The sequence below is a fragment of the Macaca fascicularis genome, chromosome 4, assembly GCF_037993035.2.
Source record: "Macaca fascicularis isolate 582-1 chromosome 4, T2T-MFA8v1.1".
Lineage (NCBI taxonomy): Eukaryota > Metazoa > Chordata > Mammalia > Primates > Cercopithecidae > Macaca > Macaca fascicularis.
Genome location: NC_088378.1, coordinates 74,706,492 through 74,725,091, shown reverse-complemented (window position 1 = coordinate 74,725,091; position 18,600 = coordinate 74,706,492). Strand labels below are relative to the sequence as shown.

General features: G+C 32.3%; 1 protein-coding gene across 8 annotated transcripts in view; it reads right to left on the bottom strand.

Annotated features, from left to right (window-relative positions):
* Positions 1–18,600, bottom strand: part of ASCC3 (activating signal cointegrator 1 complex subunit 3) — a 372,625-nt gene that overhangs the window by 84,476 nt on the left and 269,549 nt on the right. For all 8 annotated transcript variants that reach the window (XR_012433590.1, XM_005552273.4, XM_074037396.1 and 5 more), the window contains 4 exons: positions 11,288–11,425; positions 11,077–11,197; positions 9,900–10,032; positions 6,172–6,297 (listed from right to left, as the gene is read on the bottom strand). Coding sequence is in view for 7 of the 8 variants with exons in the window: in XM_005552273.4 (XP_005552330.3) it covers positions 6,172–6,297; positions 9,900–10,032; positions 11,077–11,197; positions 11,288–11,425 (518 nt within the window). In the remaining variant the exon portion in view is untranslated. The remainder of the gene's footprint in view (positions 1–6,171; positions 6,298–9,899; positions 10,033–11,076; positions 11,198–11,287; positions 11,426–18,600) is intronic.

Genomic DNA, 18,600 nt, shown 5'->3' with positions numbered 1-18,600 from the left:
TATTTTGAAACAGTACATTGTACACCATAATATAATTATCAGTTAAAATTTTTTAAAAGAAAATTTATGTTCACACAAAATCTCACAAATATTTATAGCAGCATTATTTTAAAAAAGAGTCAATCAAAAAAGAAGGTGGCAGAGCTTGACTACAGCTAAGTAAAATATATAAATTGTTAAAATTTACTTAGGCACATTTTTCCATTTTTATCTAGATGTGAAGATTTAGATATTAAAACTGACAATTTGTTTTTTTGGGGGCATCAAATAAAAAAGGGCCATTTGAATGAGTATGGCAGAGTTTCCATAAAGAACCCAGTGTTCAGCATAGCACTGAAAAGAGAAGTGGACAGGGAATGTGGACCTGACAATGAGCACAGTGATGGAGAATGGGATGGAATCCCAGTGTTGCCTCTGTCACTTGGGAGCTGTGGTACTGGGAACAAGTTGCTTAATCTCCCTGTGCTTCCTTTATTTATAAAATGGGGATCATAACAGTACTAAATGAGTTAAGCTCCTGAAACAGCATTTCAAATATAGTAGACACCCAATAAATACTATCGATGCAGATTTTTGTTTACAACCTTATTAATTCCAATTTTCATTTTTATAAACTTCTTGCCTATATTTATGTTTTGCTATTGTTCTGCATCTAGTTTCTTAAGATAAATGCTTGGTTATTTTATTTTTAAGCATTCTCATTTTTTATTAGGTCTGTAAAGATATAAATATTCCTTAGAATTGTGCTTTGGTTTAAATTCATTGTTTTATTACATTACATTTTTATTTTTGTATAGCTGTGGTCTAAACCTTTTGTTTTGATTTCATCTTTTACTAGAATAAAAGTTTTATAATCCCAAGCAGTTAAATTTTTTTGCCAGCCCTTTTATTTTTATTTCTGGTTTTATTATATTACACAATGAGAATGTAGCCTTATGATCTCTATGTTGAGATGTTCTTTGTGGTCTACTTCATGGTAAATTTTTCAAAACAAATATTCCATTAGTGTTTGCAAGTAATGATATTTCGTTAGAGGCATATGTACAAAGATACTATAGATACAAATTCAAGGGTATTATTATTTAAATCCTCCTTTTTTATGAAATACTTATCTTTTTGATGTGTTAAAGTCTCCTAACATGACTAATTTAGTTGGGCTATAATTTTAATTGAATTTCTGTTTTTGCTTTATATACCTGATGTTATTTTTAGTTCTCTGAAAATATGTAAACTACCATAACTTTCTAGTGATTGTGTTTGTTACCAATATGATCCATTCTTCTCTGTCCTTTGTATTTTTTTTGCCTCGAATTTGGTTTTGTATGATTTTAATTCTGCAGCTGCTGTTTTCTCTTTTTCTCCTTTACATCTTCTGCCCATCCTTAATTTTCAGCTTTTCTATATCAATCACGTTTGAATGAATCTGAGAATTTCTATTTTACAACAGGGAAGTTTAAATAATTATCAATAGTTATTATTATAGTTGACCTGACTTACAGCATAAGTAGATCCTGTCTGTCCCCTGCTCAAAACTCTGCAATGGTTCCTGTTTCATCCAGAATGAAAGTCAAAATCCTCACCATAGTTTCTAAGACCACCCATGCATGCCCTGTATCACTACTGGCCCTCCACATCCCCAACCTCATCTCCTGTTACTTTCCTGCTTGCACTTATTCTACTTCAGCCACATCTTTTCCTTGTTATTCCTTGAATACACCAGACACGCTAGCCTTAGAATCTCTCTTGTTCCCTTGGTCTGAAATGTTATTTCCTAGAAAGTGGCCGACTTTCTTACCTCTTTCAAGTTTTGCCTGAAATATCAGCACCCTTAATGAGGCCCACCCTGACCTTCTTTTTAATACAGTATTGTAATCTCCCATCTCCCCCCAGGCCACCTTCTGGCTCTCCCACTCTTCCTTATCCTGTTTTCCTTCTAAACATCTATTATCTTTTAATAATATTAAAATCTACTGTCTCTGTTAAAAGAACGTGAGTGCCAGGACAGCAAAAGTTTTTGTTTAGTTTACTAATACATCTTCAAAGTGGCTAGAGTGATGCCTGGAACATAGTAGGTACTCATTAATGTTTACAGAATTAAGAAATTAAAAAATTCATTTTTAAATGCTTATACTTTATAATTTTAGGTAAATTTTATGATTTTTGAGGCTAGAAGTCATTACTTATGTTGCTACTACCTTCCAATAGAAACTAATAGTTGCTAATCAGCTTTTTCTGAAAAACAAATTATTGCTGTACCTATTCTACATTTATGAACTTACATGGCAACAGCTTGGGCGTAGGATTCTACTTCAGAATAATAATGACAGGTAACTCAACATATGTATAGGTGGCTACTGAAGGAACTAGCACATGAAATATGAATGGTCAAGAGTGGATAAGCTGTTACTTTTGAAAATCAATAGAAGCTACATTTATCAATATTGACTGGACTTTTAAGACTGTTAAGACTTGGCTAGCTGTAAGGGCTAAGGAGGGTACTGCAGGCAAGAAGAGTGACAGCAAAAGCACAAAAGTGAGAGGAACCTCTTATGTAGATGGTGTGGGTTAGTATCTCCTTTGATCTACACTAGCCCCTTGGATGGTGCGGGGGAGATACTCAACCATCTTTTTGGGGCAGCAAGATGAGAGGGAAAGCAGCTGCCACAACTAATAAGAGTTCTTAGTCAATGCATGAAGATAATTTACCCTTCTGACTTTCAGCCCGCAAATTTCCTATATATAAAGAGGTGTGAATTAAAGAATACTCATTTATTTACATGGACTACACTGACTACAACCATGTGTGAGCAGGAGACATCCTAAATTGCTAATACCCAAGAAGTTCTCTGGATCAGAGGCTCACTATAATCTCTGTAATTTATGAACCTCTTGAGATTTCATCTTTTGTGTACTGTGATAAGTGTACCCAAACTTCCTGTTCTGTCTTTCATTACTACTGTTTATTACAGTTTCATGTGAATTTTCTCACCATAATATTATAAAATAGAAGGCAGTTTGTAACCAGAGCAACAGGGAGTCATACCTACCCATCTCCCTGTGTGTGGGACCCCTATTCCGACCCGTGTCTCCAACTGTGCTCCTGGCTCATCTCACTCTCATGGTTGAAAAAAATGTAAACACTGGACAGTTTCCTACTCATTATCTTAATTTAAAGTTTTACTGCATTCTATGTCTACTAACTAAACCTTATCTAGTTCCCAACCCCTATATAATACATTTAATTTCTGATCGATACTGTCTGACAGTTTATAAAGTAGGCAAAATTGTAAGACTAAAAGCAGGTTAAGCAATTACAGAACTATGGAAGCAAAGGAGAGGGAAGATCAAAAAAGTAAATTTGGGGTTTTAAGTCAAAGTAAACAGATGCAGCGATAATATTAACAAAAGTAAGAAAGAGTAGAGAAAGATTTTGAGAGTAATATGATTAATTCAGTTCTGGACATGTTAAAGTGAAATGATGGCAGGAAGGCCATGTGGCAATATTCAGAAGGCTGGAGAAATAAAATTGTAACTTGAAAGAGAGCAGATTATAGCCACATATTTTAGGGTCTTTCACATACAAGGTGATATTTTAAATATAGATAGGACTGGCAGAGAAGAACCTTTTAATATTATGTCCTGAGAAGAACACAATATCATTTCTGTAATATTCTTGCTAAATAGATATAATTGAATTTAGTGATGAGGAAACCAGCAAAAGCCAAATTGAAGGGCATTCTACAAAACAATTGGCCAGTTCTCTTAAAAAATGTCAAGGTTATGACAGACAAAGAAGACTGAGGAAATATCACAGACTAGAGTGAACTAGACAGGGTACTCAAGGTATTAAACTGGATCTTGTACAGAAAAGGGACATTAGCGGAACAATTGGTGAAATCTGAATAAAGCCCATAGTATTGTATAAATGTTAATTTCCTGATTTTGATAATTATACATGTCATGTAAGATGTTAACACGGGGAAGCTGGTTAAAAGGTATACAGTGCTTCTTTGTACTATTTTTGTGGGTTTTTTTTTGCAATTTAAAATAGAAAGTTCAACGATTAAAAAAAATTTTAAAAAGGAGATATACACACAAAGGGCAATGTATCTGTGGATTCAGTAAGGAACTACCATTTGCTAAAGTACTAAATTGGCCTCAGAGAATTATGTCTCTGTGTGCTAATTAGACAAACTGACTAAAATGACTAGGTTCTTAGTCTCTAAACTAGACTCTTTAGGATGGTATAGAAGTAAAGCAACTGACAGAGAGTTCAGAAGAACAGCTGAAAATCAACATTATATTCTTTATAATTAATACAGAATTAGAATGGCTTTAATTCATTTACGTAATTCTCAATATGACCCAGTGAGGGAGGGAGGCTATTTGTTACTTTCCAGATGAAGAACGTCTAGCTCAGAGAAGTAAAGTGACTCAGACTCACACCATTAGTAAAGGACAGTTAGGAAACAAGAATCAGCGTGTTGATTCCAAGCCCAAAGCTCTGTCACACTAAATGCCTTGATTCTTATGTGATAGAAATGATAAATATATCTACAGTTACATGCCAACTCCCATCTACAGACACACACACACACACACACACAGAGTTGTAGATTGAGTCAGAAAACTTGACTTCGTAAGATCTGGCTTTATCAAGAAATAGTAATGGGACCTAGAACAAGTGATTTTAAGCTTCCAGCTTCCATATCTTCAATATCAAACAAGAAGATTGGGCTAGAATAAACGTAAAGTCTATTCCACAATTCTAATCCTGTAATGTGTTTGTTTGCTGTGGTAAATGTGCAGTTCTGGATGGCTATTTCACTAATTTTGCAGCTATGTTCTCAAATAATATTTAGTATCTAACCCAGACACCTTAACAGTGGAGGGAACTGGGCAAAATGTCACCATATTCTCAAACTCCTATCTAAGTAAGTTAAAATGTTGGCTGAAAAGAAACTTCTTAAGGTATTAGTAGGTAAGATTTAGTAAGAACATTTTCATCATGACTTCTCTAAGACTTTATAATGGTTTTCTTTTACTTACATCTGGAACGTCCCTTAAAACTGACCCTTCCTCCATTCACTCTGTATCTAAGGTCCTCATTATCTTTTCCCTATTATTCAGTAGCTTCCTAACTGGTCTTCCTGCTGTAATGGTCTTTCCATCCCAGTTCACTTCCTACCATAGTGCAACAAATATTTAACAAAACAAAACCTAATTTGGTAATGTTAATCCATGTTTAAAAAAGCTCTCCATAGCCTCTAGGATCAGATGCAAACTCCTTAGCACAGCATAAGGGCCTTGTAGCCTCTGGTTCTTGGCCCACTTTCTAGTCAAGACAATCTTGTCTCCCTTCTCCTTAGGTTCTGGCTACATTAAACTTTTTCATATTCTCTAAACACTTATGACTCTTTCAAGCCCAGAGGATTTTTGCCCACATAATTTAATTCTGCCTCAAGTGCCTTTTGCCTTTTCTACTCCTGTTCCTGATTCAAGATTTGGATGAAGTGTCACCTTTTCTGTGAAGCTGTCACTCTCATAGGCTTACATATCATTCTATTAGAGGATTTATAATTTTCATTGTAATGACTTCTATGTGTTTTTCCCACACTAAAGATCAGCCCTTAAAAAACAGGGAGTCATGTACTCATTTTTACATCTCAGTGTTTAGTTTACCATCTGAAAAACAGTAAGTACTGAATGAAGATCTAACATATTGTCTGGAGTGACACTCTACCGTGCCTCAATTTTATTTTCTCTTGCAATCTTCTTATTAACACTTATAAATGTCCCACAATTTTTTTCCACCTATAATTTCACAAGCCTCACTCTTTTCTGAATTCCAGCTGCATCTAAGTCAGTCACTGTCATGTAGTTTAGCACATTTCTTAATGACTTCAGTTATCTCATGTCTCAACTACAGAGCAAATTCCTCAGGATGGCTTAAGGTAATTAAAATAGGTTAAGTAACAAATGCATATAATTATTGATATTTTAATATACTGTGATACCAGCGATATCATCTGATTCTTTAGACAAATTTATATACCTAGAATCTCCAAAGTTCTGCCTTTTTTGTATGTACCTTAATTTGGAGTTTATTACTTTCAAATATATCTTATTTCAGGGCAAAACAGAAAGGTATATAACTGCCCTTGTACTTACCTGGGATTCATGATAAGACGCCGGAAAAAGTAAGTCCAGGTGATATAATCCAATGCATCTTGCTTAGATGTAATTGTACCACCAGCAATCTCTGCATTTAAGTGGTCAGAGAGCACTCCTAATAAACTATATAGTGAACAAGACATGGGAGACATACGAGAGCATTAAACTGAAAACACTTAAATTTATCTCACATAGTCAAGATTCAGATTTTATGTTCTAAGATAAAAACAAATTTGTTTTATATAACTTAAAATTTAGTATATAATTTTGTATACTTTATAAATAATTCATTCCAAATTATTTAGTGGGAATTTGGTTTCAATGTACTTTAATCATGAGTCTATAAATCACTTAGTATCATTAACTCAGGTGAACCCATATTATTCACCAGTACATATATGTGTTCTCATTTTCTTTTAAAAAACTATTTTATAATTTTCATTTAAATGTGAATAAAAAGTGGGCTAGTTAGAGAGAATGTCACAAAAGTACTATAATAACATTTTTCCAGATTAAGTTAACAGTAGTAGTAATTTGTTCAAAGCAATCACTAGTGCCTGTCACATGGTATGTACTCAATAAATGGCACTTACCACTACCAATCATTTTTGGAAAATAAATTGCTAGATGTAAAATGAATACAAGCTGACAAGAAGAAAGCTACTGACTTTCAGGAGATGATGACAGCCACGAGAGGTAGAGTAAGGGCAGGCAACAGAAGGGATATCTTGCAGAGCAAGGAAGAGCACAAGTACGGGGCATGGAGTAAGTATGGAATAAGTACTGAGGCAGATTAAAGGAGAGTTGACATGAAAGAGATGCTATTTAGAACAGAAGAGTGAGCAAATATATTCTCTTCATTAATTTGTAAATATTAAAGTCCCTAGTCATATAAGACATTATATATTAGGTGTTGTAGAGTATACAAAGATAATCAGATGTGTTGAAAGACTGGTGTAACAAAATGTTCAGCTTAGTTTCTTATGTTAAATATAAAAAAGGAAGCAATGTTCAACAAAAGAAAAAGCTAAGTAAAAATATAATTCATGGAAAAATATGCATGTATTAAAAATAGTTTTTGCAAAGGACATGAGAAACTGGTTATAATAAGCTGAATTTTAAAAAGTTGCTATGTTAGTCTCAGGTCACCAGTTGCAGACTATAAATTGGTACAGTCAATTTTGAGATCAAATTTGTAGTATCTATTTGAACAATCACTATGAACCAGCAATTTCACTTTTTCATTATGATCTGCTAGAGAAACATTTACATGTGAGAATAGGAAAGAAAATCTTTCACTGCAATGTTATACACAAGAGGAGAAAACTGAAATTCTCTAAGTGTACATTAATAGAGAAATGAATAAACTATGAAATACTATGTAATATATAAAATAATAATGGTCATATCAAGGTACAAAACAAAAAATTAGTTAACTTTTTACTGAAGTATACACAGATAAAATTACATAAATTATATAGGTACAACATAATTAATTCTTACAATTTGAACACAGTTGTGTAATCAACACCAACATCAAGCATTGAAAGTGTCTCAGAAGCCCTCCTGTTGTGCTTTTCTAGTCACTTTCTTCTCAAAAGAGTATTTGGACTTCCATTTATTTTTGCTACCTTACTGCAGTGGTTTGGGCCTGTGGCTCAATGCTTACTGGAAGAAGTGAAAGCAAAATCCCTACATCATTCCCTATCTCAAAGGGAAAGCTTTCAATATCTTCTTATAAATTATGATGCTTGATATAGATTTTTTGTAGATATTCTTTATCAGATTAGAGAATATTCCCTCATACTCCTGCTTGCTAACAGTTTTATTATAAATAGGTATGGAATTTCATCAATTTTTTTACATTTATGAAATGATTATATAATTTTTCTCATTCTTGTTCATATGGTGAATTATATTCACTCATTTTTCAAATAATCATCTTTGCATTTATAGAATAAACTGCATGTAGTAGTAATATATTATCTTTTTATACATTGCTTGATTTGATTAACTATTATCTGTTTAGGAGTTCTACATTTATATTAATGAGAGACGTTTGTTACATTCCCGTCTCGTAAATTTCTTATCAGGTTTTGGTATCCAAGTTGTTCTGGTCTCATAAAACAAGCTGCAAGTATTCTTCCCTTTTCTAAGACTAGGAGGAGATTGTGTACAACTGATGCTATTTCACCCTTAAATGTTATGAAGAATTCACCATTGAAGCTTCTGGGTCAGAAGACTTCTTTCTAAAAGATTTTAAATTTCAGATTCAATTGCTTTGATAGATGAAAGACTACTTAGATTTTTAAAAGAAATTTTACTATTTGATGTAAATTTTAAACATTATTTGCATTATGTTGTTAATATCCTATTATTATTCCAGTCTGTGGTATTTTTCCATTCCTTATACTTACACTAAAAAATTTATCAATTTTATTCATCCTTCTAAAAGAACCAACTTTTGGTGTTGCTGATTTTTCTCTAGTTATGTTTATTTTCAGTTTATTAATTCTTACTTTTATCTTTATCTTTTTCTTTCTTTGAGTTCAATTCGCTATTTTTTTTCTAAATTCTTGAGATCAGTACTTAGATTACTAATATTTTTTTCTTTTTCTTTTGTTTTTCTGCAGATAGGGTCTCACCCTGTTGCTCAAATTAGAGTGCAGTGGCATTGCAGCACACCGTACCTCAAACTCCTGGGATCTAGCAATCCTCCTGCTGCCTCAGGACCACATACATGAAACACCCTGCCTGGCTAATTTTTTTATTTTTACTTTTTTGTAGAAACAGGATCTATCTATGTTATCCAGGCTGGTCTCAAACTCCTGGCTTCAGGCAATTCTGCCTCAGCCTTCCAAAGTGCTAGGATTACAGGTGAAAGCCACTGTGTCTGGCTGACTTTCTAAGTTTTTAAAATCAACATTATTTGCACTTATAAAAAATTAAAAAGAACCAATAACTATACACAGGATGAATCAGATGTTTTGTCTTCAATGCAGTTAGAATATGGTAAAGGAGATCCAATATATAGAAAAGGACTATGATAAAAGGTAGAAAGTGGTAAGTGTTTATAAGTGAAAAATACAAAAATCTGAGGGAAGAAAGGTTATTTTCAGCTGAGAATACAAGAGAACACTTTGTGAAAGGGGTAGTGGTTACTGGGTCCCAAAAGAGGTACAGGATGATTCTCAAATAAGCCAGCAGCCTAAATCATTAATTACGTGCTCCCTTATTTTGGATATTTATTTATTAACTGTATAACCATACTATGAAAACCCTCACCAAACTAATACTTTATTAAAGGTTTATTATGTGATAGACACTGTTCTAAGCGTTATGCATTTGATCATTATTAATACTCTATGAGATAGCTGGTCTTGCTACCATCTCCATTTTACAATAGGTACAATAAGGCAATAAGGAGTTAACTAACTTGCTCAAGATCAAGCAAGTAAATGGTAGAGCTCAGATTTTCACCCAGGTCATCTGGCTTCATAGCCAATGTGACTGAACACTGTACTATACTACTTATTTTAAAAAGTTATTTTTAACATTTAAATTATAATTGAATATTGTCATAAAGTGATAATTATATTGTTTCACATTATATTAAATTCTTTTAAGCTACCTGTTTTACTGATTTTTATATAATAAAATATAACCAGAAAAACACTAACTTGTGATGAAATAAATCCACTTAAACTAATTTAATTAAGATTTACCTTGACTCTACTGGGAAAGGTTCATAAAGAAATTTTTTATAAAAGTCTTTCTTTATGTCATGAACTAGAATTACAGCTTTGCCTTGGTCATCAAACTGCGGCCTCCCAGCACGCCCCATCATCTGGAGGACATCTTTAAAAGAGAGAACAAAGAGATTTCTACAATGTGGCACATAGCACAAGGTATATTTACTGATTATGGAAGGCTTCTATAATCAACCAAATAACAAAAGAAATAGATTATTTTCATAATATGTTTGCTATGTTGATGGCTACTACTATATTGAGTTCCCTAAATTAATGTAATTCACTCAGAAAGTTGATAATTAAATAAGCAAGTTACGTAACTATGATGAAAAACTGAGTCCTCGAAAGGGTCTTTCTTAACATTTATAGATTTAAAGATGAAAATTCCCTTTAGTGGAATGCTTTAAAATGTTGTTTAATAGATAATATTTTAATTAAATAAGAAAAAGTAAAAAATAAAATATATATACAAAAATCTTTTCAGCAGTCATTTGGTTATTTTCCCCGTGAATAATGAACCAATTTAGGCCTTGTCCTCCCTGCACCCCAGTATAAAATTTCTTCCTTTTAGCCTACATAACTCTCTGAGGTAACTAATGATTTAGAAATGATATAGCTTTTACACGTATTCATTTAGTGGAAATATACATTGAGTTTATTTCCCTTTTAAAACTCACTGAAAATGCTTTTATCATGTTTTAAAGTATCTTAATAGAGTCTTCATGCATAAGTTACAGCAACAAACACTTTGGTTCTGGAAATCCCATGGAGGTATCATTTCTAGTGAAATATATTTAAAATTAAGCAAAGTAATACTTAGTCATAACTTACTAAGAAACTTCACTACTAGCTCCTAAGAAGTACTTCTATCTATTTATAAATTTGAAACCAACTTTGGTTGCTTGATAATAAGTACTTTAAGCCACTTATTATTTTCCTACTTTTGTGTAAGTAAAAGTAAATACAGCAGCAGTATTTTGTATAATATTTTAACTGGAAACAAAAAGTCTATAATTGCTTATCATCTGTTTAAATGTGACCAATTCTCAAAAGTTTAATTTGTGGAAATTCAAATTATTACTTATTCAAATTCAAATTTACTAAGGGTAAAATAGAGCTTCATGTATTTCTGTGAATTTAAGAAAATTACCTGTAATGGGAAAATCCACATAACGTCTTGTTTTTCCATCATAGTATTCTGTTCCCTTAATAATCACTAAATGAGCTGGAAAGTTTACACCCCAGGCTAATGTGCTTGTAGCAATAAGAACCTAAAAAGCAAAATAAAATATCTTATATTTAAGTAAAATATAATTTTTAAGTTACATTTAAATATGTGTTCATTGGAGGAAAAAAAGTACCTGAACTTTGCAGTTTACAAATAGTTCCTCCACTGTTTTTCGGTCCCTCTCATGTAGTCCAGCATGATGCATTCCTATTCCGAAAGCAAGTGTCAGCTTGAGGTTAGAATCTCTTACTGTTGCAATGATGTTCTCCATCTGCAAATAAAAACAGAATTACAAGATGGAGATGTATAACTTTAAAATTTTCATATTAAGATTATATTTGATTAATTTTGTTTTTTATGTTATGTGGACATGAAAATATATGTCCCATGTACAGTTATGATTAAAGTTCAATTAACTGAAAATAATATCTACTTGGTGAGAATATACACTCTAAACACACTAAAGTTTAAAAGTTATTCATCTTATTTTTATGCATCGAGAAAAAATCTGTAGATAAATGGTATGTCCTTTAATGAGTAACAACCATTAAAAAGGATGGAATATTTCAGTGTCTCTGTTCATCTCTTATTATAAAAAACACTGTTTTTGAAGTTCAATGCCAAAAATTTTGAAAATACAGACCAAAAAATCGTAAAAAATCAGCCATAATCCTTGCAGACAGAAATAAATTGTTCCAATTTATGCTTTCTTACAGAACTTATCAGCCCTGAACAAGTCACATAAACTTACTGGGCCTGTTTCTTTAACTCTAAATTTGAAATAATAACAGTAATCTTATACATGCATCTAACCTTCCCTAAAGCACTATAATAGTAAATACTATTATTAATCCTATATGTAAATGTAGTAATGATAAAAGGATACATATACCTATTTAAAAATTGTTTTCCAGAGAGGCACACAACTATAAATATATTAGCATCTCAATGTTACTATATTCTCAAAACTCTATAACTGGTGTATTTTTGTTTACTTCTTATCTTTGATCAATAGTATAGCTAAACGCTTTTTATAATTATTGGCTGTTTTCTTTTATAATTTACCTTTTAATTTTTTAAGTCGATGTGATAGTCTTTTTTTTTCTAATTGGCTTGTGATCTTTTTTAATATATTAATGGTATTAACCCCTTGTCCATCATATGCTATAAATATTTTTGCCCCCAGTTTTTTATTTGCACTTCATTTTAATTATGCTTTAACTTTATAGACCTAAAATTGCAAATTGATCTCTTATGTTTTGTTGCTCAGAAAACTTTTCCTAAATATATACATACATACTTCCCCATTTCTTCAACTTCTGTTATAGTTTTATTTTTTAAATTTAAATAATTCTCCTTTAAATTTAAGTAATTTATTTTTGTATAGAAACCATGGTAGAAATCTAAGTTTATTTTTCCTAAATAATTAACCAATTATTCCAGCAATATAGGTAAAATAATTCCTCATCTTACTTTAAATGCTCCATGTATTATATTCACAATTTTTATACATTATAATTTTTACATTTTTAAACATTTCCAGCCTCAGTTTAGCTCACTAAGCTGTCATATGTCTAAATGGTTTTTGAAATTCATGTTGTATAAATGCTCTCTGAATATTCTATCACTTTCCATTCTATATGGAAAATACTTAAACTAACACAAATTTGAAAGAGCAAATCTTATTTTCTTACAAAATTTCTTGTAAAGAACTAAATAGTTGTGGCTGGGTGTGGTGGCTCCAACCTATAATCCCAACACTTTGGGAGGCCGAGGCGGGTGGATCATGTGAGGTTTGAGGTCAGGAGATCGAGACTAGCCTGGCCAACATGGAGAAATTTCATCTCTATCAAAAATACAAAAATTAGCTGGGCATGGTGGTGCATGCCTGTACCCCTAGCTACTCAGGAGGCTGAGACAGGAGAATCGCTTGAACCGGGATGTAGAGGTTGCAGCGAGCTTAGATCATGCCAGTGTATTCCAGCCTAGGCAACAGAGCTAGATTCTGTCTCACAAAAAAAGAAGAAGAAAAAAAGAAAGCCCAGTTTCTTTGTTTCAGATAGTTCTCTGTCCTTGAAGCAGAGGATAACATAAGGCACAGTATAAGGAAGTGCTTTCTGGGAAACTCCATGAGGAGAATAATGTAAAGACCAAGTGATCTGAGAAGACACGAGCACTGAAAAGAAGGATACATCTCTAAAGTTTCACCACCACAATCCAACAGTAAGTAACAGGGAAGAAGTAACTTGGAAATAGTAAATGTATAATTTTTATATGCCTAAGATAGAAGTATAAAAAAGTAACAATTTCTTCAGATCTTATTTCCTTTTTTTCTTCTATTAGCACCCTCTAATATGTGTACATAAGTATGTTTGCAATACACTTAATATCTTTTTTGTGCATAAATCAGTAAGTAGATCACAAAATCCCCAGCTTGAGAAACTATCGCTGCTGCTGCAGTTTAGTAAAAATGTATGACCAAAATATCCATATAACGAAACATTCCAACTGCTTTGTTGTTCATTTTATTTTCACTAGTCAGAAAAATTTTCTCGGTTTTTTTTAAAGTGGAAGCAAGCTGTTTTACACTTATAATAATCCATAAAATAGGACTATAAAGTTTAGCTTTATAGTAATTACTAATGTATTTTAAAAGTACTATACAAACTAGGTGATATTTTAGTGACATACACATAAGAAATGTTATTTATCAACTTTCACTGAACTGAATGTAATGTATAAATAGTTCATGTATAAGTAGTTCATTCTGTTTGGCCACCTAGTATTCTTGTATTATTTACTTTATGAACTGTTATGGAGGAATATAGAAATGTATTAATATGAATCCACTTTACCTTAAAATTAGCACAGGATATGTAAGCTGACACAAATGCATGATATAAGGAAAGGTGCTTGTCTAGTCTCATAAACTACATGTTAGGTATTCTCATTTGACAACTTATTACCCATTTTTTGTTCAATAGTTCACAGCATAAAATATCTTCAATTTACACTACAAGAAACTAATTCACTGGTGTCCTTGTTCTAATAATTAGTTTGAGAAATTTTTTTTTTCACTTTTAAACTTACATAAGTATAACTTGTGTAATTTATGGTGCCCCATGGCAATGCCAATCACACCCAAACAGTAATGTATCATTTGCCATAGGAAAGCTAAAGAATCCTGTGGCAGAAGGTCTGGTGAGGCATGAATATCCTGCCTTTTGCACCAGGGAAGGCTAACTGTTTCTCAATCTCCTAGCCCCCACTTTCACATAAATCAATGCAGTAAAGAGAGCTACTTGCTTATCCCAACTGGCAAAGACTTAACACCCTCATGAAGACAATCACACACACACACAACTTCATTTATTACATGGTTTCTCTGGATGAATTCCAAATTATTTGAACATCATAAAAAGCAAAATTTATAGCTGTTAATCATTAAGCACAAAATACTACTAGGACGGCCTATACAAATTTGAAAATATAATTTTTTGGATTATATACATCTTTGTTACTGTACTTAAAAATAAGTTCCATCTTGATCAAAACATCATAAGACAAGCAAAAGTATTCAGAAACTCAGGATAATTAAACTTTAAAACATAATAATAGATATAATTTGTTGAGCACTTATAATATGCCAGGCATTGTGTTTATCACTTTACAAAGATTATCACATTTAATCCTTTATATAAAGTAATATAGCCCTAATATAACACTCAATTCATTTATACAACTGAGTATATTTCAAATAGAAAGATCCAGTGATTTTGAATAATAAAGAATATACTTTCTTAGCCCTGGTTCCATCCGAGAATTAACCCCCATAAAAAATACTTGGGTTACCATCTTCTCAATTTTTCCAGTGACAGCTAGTACCTTTCTAGATGGAGAGGAGACAAGTTTATTTTATACATCAAACGGATACCTTACTACATTAAGGCTTAATTCTTGTTAAGAAGGGCTGCTATAGAACTAAAAAAAAAACAAAAAACAAAAAAAAGAAACAAAAAAACATGATACAGAAAGTTTTACTTTCATAGTTCATTTTTGTTCAACTAATATTTGTTGTAATGCATTGGTATCTTTCCAATAAACAGCCTTTGAAATATGTCTGACTACCTGATTATTAAAAAAATTATTCAATATTATACATAAAAGAAAAACAGATCTATGTTATTCTAGGTAGTGATCTTTTTCTTAAGGTTGGGGGGAGGAGGCACATATGTAAACTGTGGAACCATTTACTTTAACTTAATAGAATTTTTTTACATTTTATATTTATTATACTCAAAAGCTTTTGTAGAAAGATAGATTCCATTTAAGTAGATACATTACTCTGTGCCTGAAATACATTCCAGTCAGAATATAATTCAGTGAGTTGATGACAACGTTGGCTCCAAAAGAAAGGAGGAGACCAGATTGGACAAGAATGAGCTAACAGATTGTGCAGCCTGATTCTGTCCTTTTGAGTGTGATATATTGTTTCAAGATGCTAAAACCCGTACTTTCTCAAAGCGTATCTGTTGTGCTGGTTTTCTCATTTTCACAGAATCCTCATTATCAGAACTCCATACTCTTTTCAAAGCATGTCAGACTCAGACCATATGCCACTGAATAATGCTTATCAATTGTCTAACATGCTCAATAAAAGATGTACCACAGAAGAATCATAAAAGTTACAAAGAGTTTTTTTTTAAATAAAAATAATTAAATCTATCGTATCTGGTACAGATGTTAAATGAAATGAAAACATTTCCTTATAATCACCAAATGTTAATTTCTTTTAATAAAAGTCTGTGTGATAAACCCCATACACTGAAGGAAGAAAAACAATGAAACATTTTAGAGCATTCTATTGATACACTAATAAAAAAGAATTCAAGAAATAAATGAATTAAAAAGAACAGTTTCTAAACTTTATCAATACTCCCAAAATTTATACTCCCTTGCTCTGACACTCAAAGACAAGCATACTTCAAAATGACTAATCATACTTTCAACATATAAATATATTTATACGTGATTAAATTACATGTGAAGTAAATATGTAAGTTAAATGTAAATTAAATGTACAAATGAAACATAGACAATAACAGCTAAATCTTTGCTATTTTTCCAAATAAACACAATATTATCTCCCCCCCCCCCTTTTTTTTTTTTTTTTTTTAGGAAAGCATGCTTATATTTGTCTTAAAATATTTTTTGAGGGAGGGGTACAAGCAGAATCTTATTACATGTCTAGATTGCGTAGTGGTCAAGTCAGGGTGTTCAGGGTACCCATTACCTGAATTGGGTATACTGTACCCATTAAGTAATTACTCATCATCTACCTCCCTCCCACTCTGTCACCCTTCCAAGTCTCCATTGTATATAATTCTCCTCTCTACATCCATTTGTATACATTAAATTTTTTTATTTTTATTTTCTTGTGCATACACAGTCACATGTATACATTTTTCTATCACCCACTTATGAGTGAGAACATGCAATATTTAGCTTTCTGTGTCTGACTTGTTTCACTTATGATAATGACCTATAGTTCCATCCATGCTGATGCGGAAGACATGATTTCATTCTTTTTTATAGCTGAATAGTATTCTATTTTGTATATATTACATTTTCTTTATCCAATCATTTATTGATGGATACTTAGGTTGATTCCTATCTTTGCTATTGTGAATAGTGCTGCAATAAATATATGAGTGCGGGTATCTTTTTGATATACTTATTTCTTTTCTTTGGGTAGACACCTAGTAGTAAAATTGCTGGATGGAATGGTAGCTCTATTTTTAGTTTTCTGAGAAATCTCCAGACTATTTTCCATAGACGTTGTTCTAATTTACACTCTCACCAACAGTGTGTAAGAGTTCCCTTTCCTCTGCATCCTCATAGATGATAATAGCCATTCTGACTGGGGTAAAATAATATCCCATTGTGGTTTTAGTTTGCATTTTTCTGATAACTAGTGATGTTGAGCATTTTTTCATATACATGTTGGTCATTTGTACGTCTTCTTTTGAAAAATGTCTATTTATGTCTCTTGCACTTGGCCTAATTCTTAATAAAAACAGTATCAAAACTGGGTTGTAGGGTAACATATTAAATATTTTTTCTTATTCATGTCTTTAATTTAATTTGCCATGCTGTTGGTAGGAAATTCCAGTGTAAGCACTTCATATTTATTTCTGATTATAATTTTTATCTTTATTTCCATTGTTGAAGAATTCTGATTCTAACTCACACTTAGCATTTCCACATATTGAAAAACTTTAAAAATGCAGATAAAGGTAATGAAAGGGACATTATAAAATTTCCTAAAGTAGTATACTGTTAAACGGGTAATTATGATCTTAACATGAATTAAATTTGTGAAGGATCACAGGCAAAAAGGTATAAATATAAGATCAGATTTTACCACAGTTCTCAACAAAAAGAATCTGTTTATAAGGTATAATTTCATGTTGCTACACTATCACAGTAATAACAGTTAACATTTATTAAACATTTAACTAAGTTTCAGTATGTTAAATGTATTAACACATGTAATCCTCACAACATTCCTATGAGGATGGGTTTCTTAAGATTCTCTTTTATAGTTGAAGAGATGGCGCTCAGAGATTACTCCTACCAAGGCCACATAGCTTGTAACAGGAAGTCAGTATTGACCAAGAAGCCTGGCTCCAGTCCATGCTCTCAAGCACAATGCCACCCTCTAATCACTACATGAATAAGAGGGATATTCAGTTAACCACTGAAAGTATTAATATTATTAATCAGGCTTAAGGCTGAGCCCCATTGTTTTAGACTATATGCAGAAAACAAGTAAGATTCGAAATAATGAGTAATGTATTCAACTCATAGCTGGAAAACTATGCAGATGATTTATAAATCTATTTTTTCTTTATTATTTGAGTATTTCCCACTTCTATGCCTACAAATGAAGAATATCTAAAATTATTTTCTTTTTTAAACTAAAATATTACCTTTTTCAACTACCTCATGATTGAGAATGCCACAGCTCCTGTTGGTTGCTCTTGTTTGTTATTTCAGCTATGATTTTTCTTGTTTTTTTTTTCCTTTTTTCTAAAAAAAAATTTTGAGATAGTCTCCTTCTGTCGTCCAGGTTGGAGTGCAGTGGCGTGATCTTGGCTCACTGCAACCTCTGCCTCCCGGGCTCAGGTGATCCTCCTGCCTCAGCCTCTCAAGTAGCTGGGACTACAGGTGCGTGCTATCACACCCAGGCCAGGCTTGTCTTGAAATCCTGACCTCAGGTGATCCACCTACCTCAGCCTCCTGAAGTGCTGGGATTACAGGCATAAGCCACTGTGCCCAGCCCAGCTACTGGTTTTTCTTTATTTTTATTGCACTTTTGTCCCCATCAAATTACCCCCACCCCCACCATGACTTTTCCATCTTTTCTATTTGATATTGTTGTCA